The 20821-nt window shown below is 41.4% G+C and overlaps 2 protein-coding genes across 3 annotated transcripts; one reads left to right on the plus strand and one right to left on the minus strand.

Moving 5' to 3' along the window:
* The first annotated feature begins 113 nt into the window (after positions 1-113).
* On the plus strand, positions 114-10524 carry fhip2a (FHF complex subunit HOOK interacting protein 2). Its single transcript, XM_012838764.3, has 17 exons — positions 114-445; positions 1593-1671; positions 2137-2306; positions 2496-2600; positions 2799-2921; positions 3060-3263; positions 3595-3791; positions 3883-3997; positions 4087-4163; positions 4285-4477; positions 4656-4819; positions 5140-5283; positions 5412-5502; positions 5623-5766; positions 5963-6103; positions 6332-6435; positions 7205-10524. The coding sequence occupies exons 1-17, from the start codon at positions 401-403 to the stop codon at positions 7317-7319; spliced, it is 2211 nt and encodes a 736-aa protein (XP_012694218.1). The 5' UTR covers positions 114-400; the 3' UTR covers positions 7320-10524.
* A 96-nt stretch (positions 10525-10620) lies between these two features.
* LOC105909776 (zinc finger protein 239-like) lies at positions 10621-19874 on the minus strand. Of its 2 annotated transcripts, XM_012838439.2 has the most exons (4): positions 19531-19874; positions 18906-18997; positions 18280-18539; positions 10621-12173 (listed from the first exon to the last, which is right to left on the minus strand). In XM_012838439.2, the coding sequence occupies exons 3-4, from the start codon at positions 18492-18494 to the stop codon at positions 11414-11416; spliced, it is 975 nt and encodes a 324-aa protein (XP_012693893.2). In that variant the 5' UTR covers positions 18495-18539; positions 18906-18997; positions 19531-19874; the 3' UTR covers positions 10621-11413. The 2 variants fall into 2 exon arrangements, with proteins under 2 accessions (XP_012693893.2, XP_012693905.2); XM_012838451.2 differs by lacking the exon at positions 18906-18997.
* Positions 19875-20821: the final 947 nt, after the last annotated feature.

Consider the following 20821-nt stretch of genomic DNA (forward strand, 5'->3'; position numbering starts at 1 on the left):
AAGGGTAGAATATTAGACTGCAAGAAATGTCAGGGAGAAGATTGTCGAAATGTTAGAAGAAAGGTAGGCGGGTGTATGCTGTCACACTGATGAGGAGATTCTGGAGATGTGCACACATGTGCACACATCCTCACGTTCTCCCTCTGGTGGTCGCAAGGAATGGTGGTTGGCCCTGGAAGTGCCACGGTGGCCTTACGGCGTTCGTTAGCAGGATAGTCAGTTTATCGTCGCTGAATGTGGAAAGATTCAGCTTTAGAAACAAGTGAAATATATGTCACTTATTTTTCTCTAAAGGTCACTATATGAAATCAACAATCTGGATCGCAGCGGCAACAACAGAAAGAAGATAGAGGAATTCTCTAGGTCTTCTCGAGAAAAATTGGTCCAGTCAAAGAACAAAATGTTCTCCAAATTTACATCTATTCTCCAACACGCAGTCGAGGCGGTGAGATTTTGGTTTTCTTTTTTATATATACTGACTGGAAATAATCGCATAGGACAGCGAGAGGCCTGGATGTAACATCGCTAACAGCTGTAACGTTTGGTAGTAATGTGTCTGGCTAATTAGTTAGCCTGCAAGCTAACCCAAACAAATAGCCAACGTTTCGTGTTATACTGCCTTGGAGCAGTAGTTGATCGTAATTGAGTTTCGGTATGACATGTTACAAATAACCAATGCCGTTATGTATGCCTTACCCACAGTATATTAAGTGCATATGTGCCGACCGTCTTGCGCAATATAGATATCGCTAACTAGCATTAGCTTGCTTGCTTTAGCTTACGTTAGACGCTACGTTAGTTCTGTAGCTAGGAACGTGCAGGCTACATTTGTAGCTAATGTTTACCTAGCCTGTTGTGTTTTGATGGAGCAGCTAGGTACAGATAATTAAACAAGGACCGAATACGAATGCCCACCACAGTAACATGTGTTTGCTTTGTGTAGCTACCCACTCTATATAGTTTGTATGATTTGGATACATATAACGTCAACGAATCCTATACACGTTAGCGTTCTCTGTCTGTAAACAGTGCTAGCAGACTGGTGTATTTGTTGACATTCATCCTTAACGAAACCTTGCGTAGATGTTTGGTAGTCAGCAAGCTAGCTTCATTTGTACAGAGACGTGTGATCCAAATTCGTCGTTGCCAATTACCACCATTAGCCAGAGGCAAGCAAGTGGGGCTCAATATTTATTCTACGTTTGTAAGTGTTGGGACGAAGGATGTGTAGCGTTAATGAAACACCAAGTGCTATCTGAGTTGAGTAATGTAAGCTAAGGGTGTGTAGCTACCTAGCAGGCTTAGCAGGGGAAGTGTCTTAAGTAGCTACCGAACTATCACCCACATCCAGCTGCTTCTTTGTTTTTCCTCTGGCAAATTGTTTGGACCTGACATGTCGCTGTAGAATTGTTGAGTTTTTCGTTGTAAAGCAGAGATGTCAGCATAGAAAAGTGTCAGACTGACTCACAGCAACAATAAGTTGAAAAGGCTGACAGGATTTTCAAATGTTGATTGAGTATACAGCGTGTTGATTGGGGATGCTGAAATACTGACGATATTTTGGGTTAATAAACTTATTTGTTTCCTTGCAGCTTGCACCATCACTGCCCTTGCAAGAGGATTTTGTCTATCATTGGAAGGCAATAACTCATTACTACATAGAGACTTCAGGTAACATGAAACATAAACAATGGGCTCCAACCAAAGAGTAGTTACAGTTCTAAAAACATTAATATTCATAACTCATTAACATATTTGGCTGAAATGATTGTTGGTCACTGAATAGTCCATGACTAATAGTGTAATTTATAAATTGTATCTTTTTACTGTATAGATTTGCTTTTTCTGTGATTTCCTCATGCAGAACCTTGAGTGGTGCATTGGGTATTTAAGAGTTAAGTCAGGAATTTGACAAAAGAATGTGGTGGAAAGACAAGCTACCAATTCATCAGTCAGCTCCACTGTGTTCTGTGTAGAGTTTTATTCATGTAGTCACTGTGGGCCTACATAGATTATTGCTGCCTAAAATCAGTGTAAATGTAAAAAATGTGTATACATCATTGTAAGTCGCTTTGGATAAAAGCGTCTGCTAAATGAGTAAATGTAAAATCTGAGTGGGTTTCTTGATGTTTTCAGATGACAAAGCCCCAGTTACCGACACGAACATCCCATCTCACCTGGAACAGATGCTGGACATTCTGACCCAGGAGGAAGGGGAGCGTGAGTCTGGAGAGACGGGGCCTTGCATGGAGTATCTCCTTCACCACAAGATCCTTGAGACCCTCTACACCCTGGGCAAGGCTGATGTGAGAGCCTGTTTGCTGTAGTTTTATGTTTAAGTAATGCCTTATCGATGATCAGCCGACTTAGACTTTAACCTTTAGAATGTGTCTTGCAATTTCACCTATGTCACCATGTCAGTCTAGGGCTATTGTGGGAACCACATTTCTGTATTGCATACCATTGATTGGTGGGGGCTGTGTTGTTTCCACCAGTGTCCTCCCGGAATGAAGCAGCAGGTGTTGACCTTCTACACTAAACTGCTGGGCAGGATCCGCCAGCCCCTCCTGCCCCACATTAACGTGCACAGACCCGTACAGGTGAGGATGGTGAAAGACTTGCATGGTTCACCCAACAAATGGGTCTCTGAAGTTAAGTCAGTATATGTATATATGTCAGCTGCTATAACACCTGAATTTCTCTCACGAGATTAATAAAAGTTTATCTTATCTTATTATAGACAGTATGACTGTCTGGCATCAGTGCCTGTTTCAATTTTGCTTACTTTGTTCTCATAGAAACTCATTCGGCTGTGTGGGGAGGTATTAGCCGCACCCACAGAAAATGAAGAGATCCAGTTCCTGTGTATTGTCTGTTTAAAACTCAAACAGGACCCTTACCTTGTGAACTTCTTCCTGGAGGTATAGTTGTTTGTAATGCTTATACTGAGTTTCTGTTAGTTAGCGGTGTTTGCGTTTCAGTGATGTGGGTTAGCCCTTTGAACGCTAGTTATCTCATGCTGAATTGTCCTCCTTACCAAAGTGCATTTGTGTTGACAGAATAAGGTCAAACGTGTAGACACGAAAGAGCCAGTGGCAGAGGGCGTTAGGGATTATCCGTCAGCCCCAGACACAGGCCAAAACCCCCCTGGAGCCACATCACCCAGCAGTCCAGAGGAGCTGGCAGCAACGCCAAGCAACCCTATACCCAATAACAACCATTACAATCTGGTCAGCTCCCTACTCAACCTGACAAAGAGTCCGGTAAGTGCTTCTCTCAACCTTTTAGATACTACAGACAAGTTAATAAAAATCGTAATACATTTAAAAATCAAGTTAATTGCATTGTTTCACTGTTTGACTGCTTTCCATTCTCAACAAACTCAAACTCACTGTATCTACCAGCTTTCCTAGTTGCATAAACATGGATTATTACATTATTATTATTATTATATTAGGTTTTGACTGATATGGTACATGCACACTCCTTACATACATCCCTTAGTATGTATATTTGTCCAGACCTTCTCATTTGAACCTCAGTGTGTATCAGTATCATTCATGAACATAAATCTCCTGCATGATTGTCCAACAGGATGGTCGAGTAGTGGTGAAGGCCTGTGAGGGCCTCATGCTGCTGGTCAGCTTGCCGGAGCCGGCTGCCACCAAATGCCTGACCGAGAATACGGAGCTCTGTGAGCTGCTGACCAGTCGGCTGGCCTCGTTCTACCTGGCACTGCCTCAGTCCATGGACCCACTGGACATTGAGACGGTTGAGTCTGTCAATTGGGGGTGAGACATAACTTCAAGCAGAGCACTGTACTTTTTATCATTGAGTTTAAATTTAGTATTTGGCTGATCTTATCCACGTTTCTCCTGATAGATTGGATGTGTATAACCTGAAGGAGGATGCTGCTGTCTTTACCGGCAAACGTGCGCTCATCTCTTTTCTCTCTTGGCTGGACTACTGTGACCAGCTCATCAAAGAGGCCCAGAAGGTAGAATCTCTTTCATATCCTTACAGTGCAGTATAATAAGTCGTGGAAAAGATGCAGAGTCATACTTCCGTTTGTTATGTTTTTGACAGTGTGCTGCAGCGATTTTAGCCAGATCGGTGAGGGAGAGATTCCTCATGTCCGTCATGGAGCCACAGCTGATGCAAACGTAAGTTCCCATGATGAGAGCAGTATGAGACCTCTCCAGTTTGTTTTTGTTTGTTTCTTGGCAGGCCTCTCTGCAGTGTGAGCTGTGTCCGTTCCTTTAAACCCCTCTTGTCTCCCCACAGCTCCGAGGTGGGCATCCTAACCTCCACCGCCCTGCTCAGCAGGATCATCCGGCAGGTGAGTTCCGAGACTCTGCTGCAGGAGACCGCCTACTTCATCGTGGGCGAAGACACCGCACCAGAGACGCCCGCAGGAATCGCCCAGGTCCCCCTGAGGCACAGGCTCATCGAGCACTGCGACCACCTGTCGGATGAGGTTTGTGATCCAGCCACCACACCCTATAGACATCACAGGTTTCCTTCCCCACAAATACACCTCATCCCATGGTTGTTCTGTGTGTGTCTGTGTGTCTGTGTGTCTGTGTGTCTGTGTGTCTGTGTGTGTGTGTGTGTGTGTGTCTGTGTGTCATCACCAATGCTGGTGTGATTTACAGATCAGCATCATGACCCTGCGCATGTTCGAGCAGCTGCTGCAGAAGCCCACCCAGCACATTCTGCAGAACCTGGTGCTGCGCAGCCTGGAGGAGAGGAACTACGCCGAGGTCAAGCCCCTGGAGGAGCGTGAGCCGCTGGAGAATGGCCAGCCCCATGATTCTGTGTAAGACGTCCACCAGTGTTTAGCCATGATCACCAGATTTAGCAGTTGAGAAGCTGTTGACCAGCTTGAAATCTAAACTAAGTCCTCTACCCGACAAGCAGTTGTTGATTTGGTTGATGTTTCTCATATAGTAATTGATTGTTACCTTCTGATTTGTAATCTTGTATGGCGTTGATCCTTGCAGAGAATGACCAAGAATCATCAGAGTAAAACTAAAACTGTTCTACATTGTAGTGATATTTAACACAAAATATTCTTCCATCCCTAACAATTACATAGCAGTAGTTATCAGTAATATCTGCATTTTTCTTTCTTTGCAGAGATCTGGAGGAAGACCCATTGTTCTCAGATCTCTCCCCAGATAACAGACTCTCTAATCCTGACTGGCTAAGCTGCTCACCACCTCAACATTCCGACAACGCAAAGTCTGATGGGAAGACTGAGGTGCACAAAATAGTAAACAGGTAAAACGGCTTCTTCTGCAGTCTGCTTCAGTTTTTCAGGAATTTTTTTTTTTTTTTTATACTGGTTTGTTAGTAAGTTGGAGTTGTTGGCTCTCGCTTCACACTGATCTTGTGTCTCCTTGCTATAGTTTTCTCTGTTTGGTCCCGGATGAGGCCAAGTCCTCCAATCAGGTAGAGGGCACTGGCTACGACACCTACCTGAGGGATGCACACAGACAGGTGATGCTCAGAGTCCTCTGTGCCATATTTATTTACTTATTAACCCCTTCATCTCCCTGTGTTGGTATGTGCTGATCTGGAATCAGTTAGTTCTGTGTCTGACTGGCCTGTCGTCCACAGTTCCGGGACTACTGTGGAGTCTGCCAGCGCTGGGACTGGAGAGGGCAGCCCAAGCCCTTTGAGAAGTGCAACCTGGACAGCCCCTTCTTTGAGGGCCACTTCCTCAAGGTTCTCTTTGATAGGATGGGTCGTATCTTAGACCAGGTATGTTGCTGACTACATCATATCACCATATGAGAAATAAGAAACATGCCTCACCTAAAAATCTATTTTAGCCTCAGGAAGCTCCCAACCGCTTCTCCATGGGTTTTGCTGATCATTTTTTTAATGTCTGAAGTTCTCTGAAATGCCTGGAAAGTGCTGTGAGACGCTAATGTTGGTGTTTGTCTGCCCCGTCCAGCCGTACGACGTGAACCTGCAGGTGACATCAGTGCTGTCCAAGCTGGCTCTGCTGCCCCACCCACACCTCCACGAGTATCTGCTGGACCCGTACATCAACCTGGCCCCTGGCTGCAGGTCCCTTTTTGCAGTCATCGTCAGGGTGAGTCCCAGCTCACAGCACACACCTCCACTAGGCCATGTGACGTGTTGAAAGGGAGCACTGAATGTTATTCTGAATTGGGTGGGTCATTACTGACCTATCAAATGTTTTGGAAAATTGAAGAATTTTTTTTCCTTTGGAGTTGTTAGAACGCAGTACATCATTAACTGACATTTTCTAACATCTGCATACTCATTCTGCAGTCATTAACATCTCTGTCTTGATCAGGTGGTGGGGGATCTTATGCTGCGGATTCACCGTATCCCCGATTTCACGCCCAAACTTTTACTGGTCAGGAAGAGACTGCTGGGAATGGAACCCGAGGGCTTGACGTAAGTTTCTATGTGTCTAGATTTAGAGAATCCCCAATGCGCTCCCATACTTTCACTCTCACCCTTACACTATGTATACAAACATTTCATGATGGCTTGATGTGATAAAACTGCTGAGCTGTGTATGTCACAGTGGTGTTGTGTAGGTTATAGAGTCTGTTCTGTGCACTTCAATAACTGTCTGGTTTGGATCGGCCACCAAACTGGATAAGAACAGACTCCAACGGACAGTCAGGGCTGCAGAAAAGATCACCGGTGCCAACCTGCCCACCATCCAAGAACTGTACACCTCCAGAGTCAGGAAACGGGCAGGAAAAATCACTGCAGACCCCTCACACCCTGGACACAAACTATTCAAACGCCTCCCCTCTGGTAGACGCTACAGATCACTGTTCGCCAAAACCTCCAGACACAAAAACTGTTTCTTCCCCCTCGCCGTTTCACTACTGAACAGCTAATCCACTGTAGCATATACTGTATATTTTTCCCTGCACTTTTTGCACTCTCCACTTCTTCTTTGCACTATTGTTGTGTAACAATTCACAGCTCCTGTATATACTTTCTTAAACTTCTTAGACCATCGCACTGTTTGTTTTAGATTGTGTTTGTTTTGTATTGTGTAGTAATGTATATTTTGTCTAAGCACACTGAGTAACTTTACCAAGTCAAATTCCTTGTTTGTGCAAACTTACTTGGCCAATAAAACCTGATTCTGATCTGATTCTGATTAAGACATTCCTAAATGGTGTGATGCATTGTTTCTCCCCAGCATCGATCATGTGACTCTGCTGGAGGGGGTTATCGTGCTGGAGGAGTTCTGCAAGGAGCTGGCCGCGATCGCCTTTGTCAAGTTCCACGCGGCGGCGGCCTCCACCTCGCCGTGACCCGGTCCAGGAGCTGCAGCAGTGGACGGACACAGGGCCGGGACAGACACAGGCAGGGGACGGATGAACACTGGACTCCAGCCAAACCCCTCAGAGGACAAACACAGGCCACCTGTCCATAGACACCCATCAGCATCTCACCGACCCCCCCCCCTCCCCCCTCCCCATCTCAACTTTCCTAGCAGGGAGCGGAGAGCTACTGAAGTGAAGTGCAAGAACAGTCCTGAGGAACACTGCACTAGGAGGTAAATCCCACTGGGCCATAGAGGGGTGGAGAACACGGTGTACTCTAATATATATATCTCTCTCTCTCCCCACTCTTCTGCTCCTTCATCGATCAAAACCATTTGGTCTTCCTCAATACTTGTTTATATGTATGCTATTTAAGTTGTTCTGTTCTCTGCACCTGAATCTGTGATGTTGATGAATGAGTGTGACTGGCAGATACAGGCGTGGTTGTAAAGGTTATGTGGTAACTGCCACAGTCCCAGACATATCCTGCATTTGGTAAGGGAAGTCTGTGGTTAGAGTTTGATGTTTTTGTTTGGATACCTATTAATGTAAAGTTAATAATTGAACTATTAATATATTCATCAAACACAGACATTCAGCTGATTGGAAGGAAAAGAAAAAACAAGGCCAAATAGAGGGGAATGGGATTTTTTAATTAATGGTAAAGTGTTTGGAAACTTTTTATTGATGTTTTAGTAACTGCAACAGCATTTTCTTTCGTACAGTATCACACCAACTCAGCATTGTCCATGTTTAAAGAACATGTGTTTTCAGAAAGCAGACTCCCCGAGCTGCACAGGGGCTACCTCCATGTGCACTTGTTACACAGATCATGCTGCAGCAGTGTCAACAGAACTGCTTACTTTGATCATAGGACAAGACTCTGTGTCTTTCCTGGATGTCCAAGACAGTGTTTTTAAACCATTTTATGGTTAATCTTTTACTCTGCTGCATATGTATTTATGTTGTGTGGGTGTGTGTGTGCCTTCAACTTGCTAAGTGTATAGCTCCATCCCAACTTTTACTCCATGTTTAAAGACAGTTTATTTATAAGGAGGTGATAGACCAGAATGGATTACTTTTAAGGAACTCTGCAGTACTAAAGTGGAGTACTAAAATCATAGATATATTCTGCTTGACCTTCTATCACAACCCAGCTGATAATTGCATTTAGGCTAACACTTGGTCCTCTACGCGTCCACCTCTCTGTTCATAACATGCTAAAACACAACCGAGCACGAAAGTGTTTTTTGAATCCAGTAACACAAAACCATTTGCAGATTGTAGTACTGTGCACCAAAGGGTAGACTTGCTTAAGCCTTTAGTTTAGTAACAAATGTCAGTTCTGTGCATTAGACATGGTGTAAGAGATGCCAGGATGTCTGTTTTTATTTATGTGAGTTTTTGCACATGCTATTGGCCCTTGTTAGTCTGCCCCACCAGTGCAGTTCTCCCCCAGCATGTTGACTGGAGGCTCAGGGATGTGGGGCACTGAAGACACAAGTGCACCTCCACGTTTCAGCCTGCAGGAGGAGCACATCTGAATGTGTCCAGCAATGCCCTCTTCCCTGGGCCACGCTTTGAAGAGCAACAGATCTCAACATTTTAACCTTGCTGGCTACCTTTTAATGTATTGATTTGATCTTAAGCAAGAAACCAGAGCTACGTATTTAGGTGGAATATCAGGCCTATGGGGGGGAAAAAGAGATACTTTCTGTTCACTTTTGTGCTCCACGGTAACTTGGACTTGAGTAATTGCTTGGATATGTGTTGTGAGGAGAAGATGCGTGGACATAATTGTATGAGAGCGCGTGTGCTAGTAAGTGAGCGACTGTGTAAGCGTGGTAAGTGCTTGGTTCCACTGAGTGGATGGCTCAGTCTTAAGGTCAGGTATAATATTAAGGCTTATCAATGTAAGCTTTGGTTTTGGATGTTTTGATGTCCTCTTGCTCCTGTGTGTCCTGCCTTATAACGTAACTGAGCACATCATGCTTGCATTTAAAGGCTAAAGAAATTGCACATTGTTATTTTGTTCATATGCTTAAAATGTTTTATAGTACTTTAGGTTTAATTTTATTTTCATCATGAACCAAAAAAGATGTACCATTTAAAGAGTGGCTATCTGTTTTTGTGGGGGGGGGGAGAAAACATCTTTTTTATTGATCATGCACATTTTATACAAATGGACTTCTCAGAGCATTCTTGACTTCTGTATATATGTGTACAGTAGAAGTTGTGCTGTCTGGTGTAAATGCATGCACATCCATTTTCGGGTGAGTTTAGGAAAGCAAAGCAGCACCTCTCCATCCATTCAAATACTGACATCTGCACTTTGTTTCTGAATGGCCACTGATGAGAAAAATGACCAATGCCTTACTTCATATGCTGTGGAGGAGGTCTGAGAAGATCTTTTTAATGGAGACAGAGCTCTACACAGGGTGTTTTACCCGCATTCATTTCGATGTTCAATACTGAAATTAGTTATGCTTGATTTTTTTTTTTAAGGACTTGAATGTCCTTTTCCCCTTTTCATATATCAGCTTTGACCAGCCACTGTAAAACCTTGGACATCTGGTTGGCAGTACACATGATAATGTTGATCATTACTGTTTGCCAGCTCTCCTTGATAGAGGACATTTGTCTTCTTTTGGGTATCACTGCCATTTTTGTCATAAGTAAACAATGTATCTTTTGTGTTGATAGCAAATAGATTGCATGTTCAACTCTTTTTACCTCCCAAATATAGCAGGTTGTTGTTTGAAGTCCATCTTGGGCAGGTATCAGAAGAGGAGAATGAATGCCACACGTTCTCCTTGCATAAGGAACACTGAATTTGCACCTTTTCTGCTGATATTTACACACCTGTGAAATTAAGATCACCCTCCACTTATATGTACGTCTGAGAACCCATAAAAGGAAAATGGCTTTCTTAAAATCAGTTACCGTCCCATTAAAAAGACTGCTTTCTTTGAGGCTTGGTAGTTGATGTCTCTTATTATTATTGTTTGAAAAAAATGTGTTTTCTTATTAAAACCTGATCATTGCCATTCTAAATGTAGAGAGGGGGGAATGTATTGGCATCTGGGAGCTGTCATTAAGAAGACCCCTTCATATTGGTTGGTCTTGCAGGTCTTAAAGTACAGTTGGTTTTGTTAGGTGAAAATTCACATTAAAGTTTACCTCTGACTCCGGAGTTGTGTATAAGTATCTTTTTATTCAATATACATATTGGGCTCACTCATGTTTTGGCAGACGAGAGAGAAGCAAAGTTAAACACACCACAGAAGGTTTATATAGGTTGAAGTTGGTGTCTCTGACGCCAAAACAATATGTCAGCAGAGATAACCACATGATGGGTCCCCACGTCCAAGGTCATCTTACTATAATTTTTGCAACGTTTGCGTCTATAATGTAGGATAGAAGGACTATTAGATCTTCTTATCAGCTCTCGCTTAAACACACAGAATGTACACTTTTAAGCACACAAACAGAGACAGAAAAGCCATGTTTCAACAACCAACGGCAAATGATTATAGAAAAGATTTTACATTTCTCCATCAGGTATGGAACCCTAAACTCATATACTCATATCTTTATGTCAATGTTTATTATCGGTCTGGTTTCAAAGCTTATATCGAAGAGGAAAAGACAAACTTAAGACACTAAAAGTTCTAACTTAATACATTATATACATGTCTTAGAATGATGACAATAGACAGGCGCTGTGTAAAAAAAACCAAGATATAATGCTTTTATTCGGTAAACACAGCACTGATGTAAAAAAAAAAATCCCCATTAGTTCTTTTTACAACTCTTAAGTTAAATGCTGAACTGCTGTTTTGTTTATTTCCTGGACAAGAAAATATTTCAGGTCAAAGAAACTTGATAATAAAAAACTACAACACAAACTACAGTACCTGAGCATATATGTGTGGGAGGGTTGGGTGAGGGGTCATAAACATCAAACATTCCCATTAGCATAGGCCAGTTTTAATTCTAAAACACATTTTTAACTTGTCCATTGTAACTCCATTAAAGTGACCCTCCAGGTTAAGATAAGATTATCTTGTGTAACATTCTGCTTACTTCCTTGAGTGTTTCTTATTACAGTGAGACCTGAGATGCTGTTCTAAACGCCCTTCAGTCTTGAAGACCTTTGTGCAGTTAGAGCAAGGAAAAGATACTTTGCGTTCATGTTTTCTGAAAACACGATTGCGTAAGGTCTGAGAGCGCCTGAATGACATCCCACATTTTGCACAGGGATATGGCCTCTCCCCTGTATGTATCCTCTGGTGTTTGGTAAGATCATTGGGATGGGCAAAGCTTTTATCACAGTGTTGACAAGCATACGGTTTGGTCCCTGTATGAGTGAACTGGTGCTCTTTAAAGTGTGCACTCGTGATAAAGTCCTTTCCACACTGATCACATTTATAAGGCCTCTCCCCTGTATGAAACCTCATATGCACAGCAAGACCATCAGCTCGTGAGAAGCTTTTCAGACAAACTGAACAACTGTGTGGCTTTTTACCCGTGTGAATATACGTGTGGACAATGAAATTATCTTTACGCCCAAATATGAGTCCACATTGATCACATTCAAATGTTCTCCTTGGTTTTGGTTTATACCTTTCTCTCAATGTTGATTTGATGTCCTGCACAGAATCAATATTTTCGAGGTGATCCATGTCTGATTTTATGTTTTGCCTCTTCTTCTGGAGAAAAGGTTCTGTGTTGAGAGAAGAGGATGACGGATAACTGTCAAACCCCTCCGTCTCTGATTTGAAAGCCTCACACTTCAGGTCAATCAAAGTGTTGTCTATGTTCACAGATGGTGTAGAGCACATCATGGTCTCAAGCCAGTCCTCTTCAGCTTTGACCTGTTCAGACTTGATCCTCAGCTTTGTGCTTCTCTGACATGATGCTGGTGAAGAGTCAAGTGGAACTTCTTCAAACTCTGTTTTAATTCCGTCTGGCACTGGAGGCTGGTTATCAGGTAAGAGACTTGAGTCAGCCATAGGGATGTCCAGATTCTTTTGTATTAGTGTCTCCTGTTTAAGAAAAATAAGTTGTTAATAGTCATTATGGAATTACCAAATAGTCACATTTTATTGTATGCAGTTTCTAGATAAAACACTCAAGTAATAACCATTGCATTAAGAAGTCTAGAAAGATTATAGGAAGAAAAAAATAAAAGAATAAAAGAATCTTGCTCATACTGGAGATGCAGTACCTCAGAGCAACAAGACAAACAATAAAATACTTATAATTTATAGAATTGAGCATGAACAAGAGGCATCATGCTGTGGTCTTTGAATCCACAAAATAGAATAAAACACAAAGTGAGACTAATAATAAAAGGGTAACCATAACCATGATCTTCCTGTAAGCAATGAGGAATTGTGTTCATTCAGAAACAGTAGTATCAAAGAGGGCACCCTGATTGTAGGCCTCCTGGATTAAACTTAGTTATTATAAAAGATAAATGCCAACAGTCATAACATACCAAAACATATAGGGACATGCATGGTACACATTCATTAGGGATATACAAAATAAAGCATTGTTTAAATACATGAGGAAGTAAGTATATTGGATACATATTACAAATAAAATACAAATTAAATGTGTAATACATCAGAATTCAGTAGAGTCTTATGACCTAAATCCACTAAAGAGCAAGATGAAATATGTGAATATATACTATATATAATAGTTGTCCAAATAAGACATGAACCAGTGCATACCAAATAATGACTATTACATTTACATTTAGTCATTTAGCAGACGCTTTTGTCCAAAGCGACGTACAAGGGAGAGAACAGTCAAGCTAAGAGAGAACAGTCAAGCTACAGAAGAACAATTCATATTTTACATCTTTTTCCATGGCCATACATATAGTTTAATGGAAATGTTACACTAACCCTAAGTCCAATAATATTCAGAATGTGTAACAGGCCCAAATGGCAGAGGAAAGAGATCAAATGCCATTTTTGTGTTACAGAATCTAAAGAATTCAGGCATTTCTTCCCTTGTCCTATAAGCATTTTAATCGCAACGTACCACAAGTGTTGTTACAGATCTCTATTTGGTCAGTAAGGTCCACAACTCCTTCACACTCTCTTTCTGCCTCAGAGACGTATACGGTCTGCTTGATACTAAAACATCCAACCTCTCGTCATCTCACCAATAGCCCATTGAGCAACTATTGCTGGTTACATTTGCATAGGCCATCCACTCTAAAGATTGGCTATACTCAAAGCCAAGTCCAGTTGGTGTCGGCCACACCCTTGAACACTCGTCTCTCAAATGGGTCTTCAGTGTTTAAAAGGGTCGGTGTTGGTTCAGTGATTTGTACATGCATTACATTCTTAGCTGCGTTCTATCTAGCAATAAAAATGAACTATGCGGCACATAAATTTCACTGCACCTATAGTCAAATGAACCAATTTGAAGACATGCTGTATTTAATCCCTTTTAGACTGAGATACCTCAATAATCACTTTAAGAAGATCCCTCTTTATGCTGCCTTCGCTTGTTTATACTGACCCACATACTGATACAGTGAACCTAATTCTACTAATGGTCTAAGGTGCTTTTTTTGGTCAAAAGTCAAAACCCTCCACATTGAGCCTTATGCAACAGAGGTGCGGAAAGCAAACATCTCATGCTACTGCCCAAAAATAAATATCTCATATCTTTTACGGCCTCTGAAATGAAACCCATCAATCTGTCATGGAAATGTATTCTCAGAACTCTGAATGTGATGTTTGTGATATTTTATGGTAAGTTAATTATCACTTGTGTTAACAAACACCAGAACATAGCCTGATGGACTGATAAAGCTGTCTAGACAAAAGTGCAGGAAGTCTGCAAAACCATTACATATGCTGTATCTACAATATGTCCAGCATTGGTAATCTCTGTCACCCCCACATAATAGGCTGTAGTGTGGGGACCACAATGTCTACAAGTGATTTATTTCACACATACATGCGTCCTGTTCAATAGCTGATTAAGCTTTAGGTGGGAAGTAGGTAGGTATACAAATGACAATGGCTGTGATCGAGAACAACAGGCCAGACAATCCTTTCATTCCACTCAGATAGCTCAATCAGGCAGAATGTCTATTTACACCCATCAGTATCAAATGGCAAATGAAGGCAAACCCACAGCGGTTGCTACATTTGCATGTTGTGCAAAGTAAGCAAATTGGCAAATAGCAGATCAGAGGAATCAAAAAATGTCTATGATTCGATCCCAAAGCCAGTAAAGGATAGGAGACAATGGCCTTCTCTATATGACATCCTTCCCAAATTAGGGGAATCTCAAACACACATTTAAAAAGTGAAAAATGGCAACAGATTAGTCTACTCAGTATTATTAAATGAATGTGTAACAGAGGAAATACATACTGGAACAATCCTAAGACCTAATCATGTTCATCTACTTCTGGTATTGTATGTAAGGGAAATTCACTTTGAAAATGATTCAATCCACAAACTTCACTCTGAGAATAATTAAATCCAGAAATGGACATCCACAGCGTTTGGCCAGGGGGTCAAAAGTCAGTGGTCATACCTCAACTTGGACTGTTTGTATTCACAGCAAACCCCATGTATTAGATGCTATCAGACACACTATGGCCTCACAGTTTAACTAATTACCACATCCTTTAGTATCTGATTGCTTGCTTCAGCCTTACCCCCATTGTCTCAGTAAGAACCTCAGGATAATTGTGATTTCCAAGTTATGTGCAAATGTACAGTATATGAATGTAGTATATTCATGTTTGGTCTTGAGTTGATCCTTGTGATGTGGACAGCACTCTGGTCATGGTTTCATTGCAATCTGAAGTACCTGCCATGGCTGTATAATTTGACTAGAGTCTCCCTTTAGTTCTTGTTGTTAGGTAGAGAATGTTATCTTAGGGCATCAACCAAACCCTTTAGAGTGTATCCTTTTGAGGTTTTACCGTACATTCAAACACTTTAGAGTGCATCCTTTTGGGGTTTTACCTTACATTCAAACACTTTAGAGTGTATCCTTTTGGGGTTTTACCGTACATTCAAACCCTTTAGAGCAGGGGTCTTCAACCTTTTTCAGCCCAAGGACCCCTTGGCTGAGAGAGACACTGAGCAGGGACCCCCACCCCCGCCGCCCCAAATTTAGGCCTGATATTCATATATTTTACACATGTTTGAACATAATGATACATAATTTCTAACACACAACTCGTTTCAATGTATTCTGTTTATAATTTTATAATTTTTTTTCTCTCTTACAGTTAGCCATTACTCTGTATTCAATGGGGGGGGGGGGGGGACAAAGAATTTAGTAGCTTGAGAAGCTTAAGTATGGATGAAATATCTCATACCTAGTGAGAGGCCTGACGTTTGACAATTCATCACTCATGTCTTTCGCAAAAAAGATTCTCCCTATGAAGCATTCAGTGCGTTACACATGGCTCTTGCACCGTCTGTGCACATCGCGACACATTTTGGCCAGGGTATATCATGTTCACGGAAAAAATTGTCGATCACTTTGAAAATCTCTGAACTTTTTTGTACGTCCATGCAGCTGCTTACAGAATATAAATTCCTGCTGCATCTCATTTTGGTCCATAAACGCTAAAAGCTGAGGGTCATTTGACACGTCTGTGGATTCATCTAATTGTAGTGCAAAATAATCTGCTTTCGGGAGTTTCGCGACTAGTTGTGCCCTTACATCAGCTGGCAATTCATCAATTGAAAGGGAAAAAAAGCAAAGGGATGCTTTTAGTTTTTTTTACGTACTCCTCCTTCCCAAACATCGTTTTTCACATATTACTAGCTGCTGGCGATATTAAACTTTCCGCAATTATGTATGGCGTTTTGGTCTGAGCGACACGTAATGCAACTTGATAAGAGGGGTTTAAAGCTAGCTCGCCAAATGTGGCTGATTGTCTGCTGGCCCTCAAAAGATTTTAAACGGGAAATATTAAATGTTTGTTTCTTTCAAGTGAGCATGGGTTGTCTCTAAGTCTAAGTGTCGTTGCAGCTTTGATGGCTTCATACTTTCGTTTGATAGCACGGAAGAGCAAACCACGCACACTGGTAGTTCGCCACCATCGGTCTCTTTGTAGGTGAAGCCAAACTTCAGATAATTATTTGAATATTTACGTGTTTTCTCCAGTTTGGGTATTAAGGCATGTTGGCATCCTTTGAAGGTAGATCATCTGAACCGCCATCAGTGCTGTATGACGTGGAGCTTTTGTTCCGAGAAATTACAAAACTTTTAAATTGTATGGTTATGGCAGGTAATGTTTTGGCACCAGATAGCTAAATGTAGCTAAAAGTGCATATGTTGCCATGGTAATCAAATGATCGCGTGAAGATTCATGGGTAGCCTATGTATTATTTTATAAACGAATAGAAAGCAATTGTTACGATCTGTTTATGTAGCCTATTGGACGTTTTTAATTTTTGGAAGAGGGTAAAATGCTTCAGATGAAATAATTTGGCGGACGCCCTGCAGTACCTCCGCGGACCCCCGGTTGAAGACCCCTGCTTTAGAGTGTATCCTTTTGGGGTTTTACCGTACATTCAAACACTTTAGAGTGTATCCTTTTGGGGTTTTACCTTACATTCAAACACTTTAGAGTGTATCCTTTTGGGGTTTTACCTTACATTCAAACACTTTAGAGTGTATCCTTTTTACCTTACAGTACATTCTTGTAACATTAAAGCGTATCGTTTATTGCATTACTGTTCAATCAGTAAGCATTCATATCACTTTGTGTGCCATGCCATTACTTCTAACAGCTGGCTTTATGCTGCTTGGTAATATTGTAGGTTATTATTTAATAATAGAATGAAGATAGATTCATTGTATTTTTCAGCCATATTTATCACAGTGGTAATATCACTCGAATGCATTGTGCTGTCGCCTAATGTTCTGACACGTGTAAACCTTCCAGCCTGGGGTTTTCCATTTTGGCTGCCTTACACATGGACAAGGTTTCAGAAAAAAATATGGGAAAACAGAATACTCAAATAACTGTAAAACAAAAACTGCCACTAGATTCTCAAAGACTTGCATTTGCATTTACAAACAAATATCTGAAATGTAATGCAGTTGCTAGACAATTATTGAAGTTAATTATAGAGAATTTTCAAATGAACAGATGCTACATTCAAAATAGTACATTCATGCAACAGACTGCTTTCTTCAGCATTGTTTCTTCTTACAGTGAGACCTAACATGTCTTTCAAAATGCCCTTTACTATTGAAGACTTTAGCACAATGTAAACAAGTAAATGGTCCTTCACCTTCATGTTTTCTGAGAACATGTTTGTTTAAGGTATCTACACGCCGGAATGCCATCGCACATTTTGAACAGGGATATGGCCTCTCCCCTGTATGTATCCTCTGGTGTTTGGTAAGATCAGTGGAATGACCAAAACTCCTATCACAATAGCTGCAAGCATATGGTTTGATCCCTGCATGAATTAACTGGTGTTCGGTACGATGTCCACTTGTTGTAAAGGTCTTGTCACACTGATCACACTTATATGGCCTCTCTCCTGTGTGGATCCTCATATGTTCAGTCAGACAATCAGCCCGTGAGAAACCTTTCTTACAAACTGAACAGCTGTATGGCTTTTCACCTGTGTGAATGTAAGTGTGAACAATGAAATTATCTTTTCTCCGAAAGCTAAGTCCACACTGGTCACATTCAAATATTTTCCTGCCTTGTTTTTTTCTTTTTTTGCATGTTTTCCTTCTCATTTTGGGGTTAGTGTCTGGCACACAATCAACTTTTTCACCATTCTCTAGGAGGATATCTTCCATGGTATCAATACAACGAGGTGATGATGGGTCATTTTTAAACACGCCAGTCTCTGATTTTAAAGCCTCACACTTCAGGTCAATCAAAGTGTTGTCTATGTTCACAGATGGTGTAGAGCACATCATGGTTTCAAGCCAGTCCCCTTCAGCTTTGACCTCCTTAGACGTTACTTCCAGGTCTTGAACGTTCTGACATGCTGCTGGAGAAGAGTCGACGGGAACCTCATCAAACTCGGTTTTTATGTTGACTGGCTTTGATGCTGTGCTGTCATGGACAAAATCCACAAGCCCAGGTTTGTGAGGATTTTTCACAGATAGTATGGCTGAGTCCGCCATGTTCGTTGACGTTGTCACTGTTAATGGGCAGACATGGTTTAAAGCCTGTGGGATAAGCAGAACAAACCAGATTTATAGATACCACAGTACCGATGGGCAGTTAAGAGAGCATGCAGAGATCTGCCGGCTTCAGCAATGGTGCATTACACCAGACAAACAAGTTGGGTTTGAAGCATAATGATCTGTGCTCACAAAATAGAATTGTGTTTTGTTGTCATAATTAAACAATTTGCCATACATAACTATGGCTCAAATTTGTTTCCAACCAAAAGATGCCTCAAGGTAAACTGTAAAACCACTGATTCCTGGAAGACTAATAATTTAATCAGCATGAACCTTCCAGAGGCACACACAATCGATTCATATAATTGCAGATGTCCAGCCTAAACAGCATCATATGTTGAAACTTACGTTATACTTTCAGTTATGTGAATACTACCAGAGGCGCCGTTGGGTCGATCAGGCCCCGAATATTTTACACCCATCCCGGAGTATTATCGCCTCTGAAAACAAAACAACGAACAGACTGTAACAGAGTGGAACCTTAATTGCAGCGTCTGAAAGACGGGGTGGATTCAAGCGCTGCTCAGTGCACACGAAGTTGGAAGAGGCGCGCACCCAGCTGAAAAACTCTGCTTTTAATAAAGAAACAATCTAACCTTCTTGACTATTTCAAGAAGAAAACACAAGGTAAATCATTGAGCCTGGGTATTACACAATATATGAAATTGTGCTGATGCCAAAAAAAAGAAAAACGTTTACTGACGTGACTACATAGCAACCCAAGCTAGATAGCCCAAGCCAAATTTGTTTTCTTTTTTGTCACGCATGTAATCTCAATATATAGGACAATAGTCTATATACCTACCAAACCCGATCTCCCTTCAAAAAACCTGTTTGGCCCCTTATGTTTTCAAAAGCTAGCCCTGCTACTACATTATAAGCTGTTACATTTCTCATACCAGGACATTTTTACATATTTCCAACAACAATAACATATACGATATTAGGTATATGAAACCATAGGCTACTGTACCTTGATAAAATCTTCATGTCATGATACAGTTTGGAGACATGAACTTCGATCTGATAGGCTAACGTTTACAGCAAACGCTGCGAGCAGGAAACCTCGACTGTCGTTTCAACGTGTGTCCCTCCTTTGCAACTGTGAAAACGTTTAGATCGAGCAGAATAATCTAGTCTGTGACGCCCTGTGTCATTGATAACACCTGGCTACATCTGATCAGACTTGCATATGGATGCAAAAGACGAAACCGACAAGCCACGCCCGTCCAGACTTGAACAGTTTCACTTTAAAACTTCGACTGCTGTGATTGTTATGTACACCTCTACAGCAAGGGGTCTCAAACTGCAGGCCCGCGGGGCAGATCCTGAGCGGGATCATGTATAGTCTGGTCATTATCGGAAATGCGTATTCGTATTCCGTATTGTGTGGATCTGGACGAGAGTACTGACAAATGATAATGCTCAACTCGTGATTTTTTTTCCGCGGTGTTAACAACCAGTTTTAAGTGACAGAGGAATTACTTTGTGTAAAAACAATGCACCGCCGTACCACAGAAAGGATGTATTTGAGCAACTGAGCATGCTGGTCTGTCATGGAAGTCGCTCCGAGGAATAACAACAGACGGTGCACCATCAATGATCAGCATATCAGTAAACTATTCATTTAAGATCACTATAAACGGAAAGATGCTGCATTCTGACAGACAAATTAAATTATACACTTGAAATATATTTATTATAAATACAGTCTGCAGTCCCCAGGAATTGAAACTCAGGTCAGCTACTTGTTATTCAACAACACTAATCATTGTAGGCTACCACTGATCACACATGGTAAATTTGCCACACTCAGAAGTGGTATCCACAGTATTGTGATATACAGTGCCCTCCACAATTATTGGCACCCCTAATGAATATGTGCAAAACAGGCTATGAAGAAATATGTCTTTTCTGTTTATCCTCTTGGTCTTTCACTCAAAATATTCACAAAAATCTTACCTTTTCATTGAAGTAAAATGATTGAAAGAAAGAAAAAAATTGTTGACATTAAATAAATATATTTCCCCAAAACATGTGTGCCACAATTATTGGCACCCCTTAATTTAATGTTTTGTGCAGCCTCCCTTTGCCAAGATAACAGCTCTGAGTCTTCTCCTATAATGCGTGATGAGGTTGGTGAACACATGGAACGGGATCTGAGACCATTCCTACATGCAGTATCTCTCCAGGTCCTTCAGATTCTGAGGTCAACGTTTGTAGACTTGGCTTCAGCTCATCCCACAGATTTTCTATGGGGTTTA

The sequence above is a fragment of the Clupea harengus genome, chromosome 13 (assembly GCF_900700415.2).
Source record: "Clupea harengus chromosome 13, Ch_v2.0.2, whole genome shotgun sequence".
In the NCBI taxonomy this organism is placed as follows: Eukaryota; Metazoa; Chordata; class Actinopteri; order Clupeiformes; family Clupeidae; genus Clupea; species Clupea harengus.

Coding starts and splice junctions, on each gene's coding strand:
- fhip2a (XM_012838764.3), top strand. CDS start 401: ATGTTCTCCAAATTTACATCTATTCTCCAACACGCAGTCGAGGCG. Junction 1,672..2,136: donor TTACTACATAGAGACTTCAG/GTAACATGAAAC, acceptor TGATGTTTTCAG/ATGACAAAGCCCCAGTTACC. Junction 4,820..5,139: donor GGCCAGCCCCATGATTCTGT/GTAAGACGTCCA, acceptor CTTTCTTTGCAG/AGATCTGGAGGAAGACCCAT.
- LOC105909776 (XM_012838451.2), bottom strand. CDS start 18,494: ATGGCGGACTCAGCCATACTATCTGTGAAAAATCCTCACAAACCTGGG. Junction 12,174..18,279: donor GACTGGCTTGAAACCATGAT/GTGCTCTACACC, acceptor TGAGACCATGAT/GTGCTCTACACCATCTGTGA.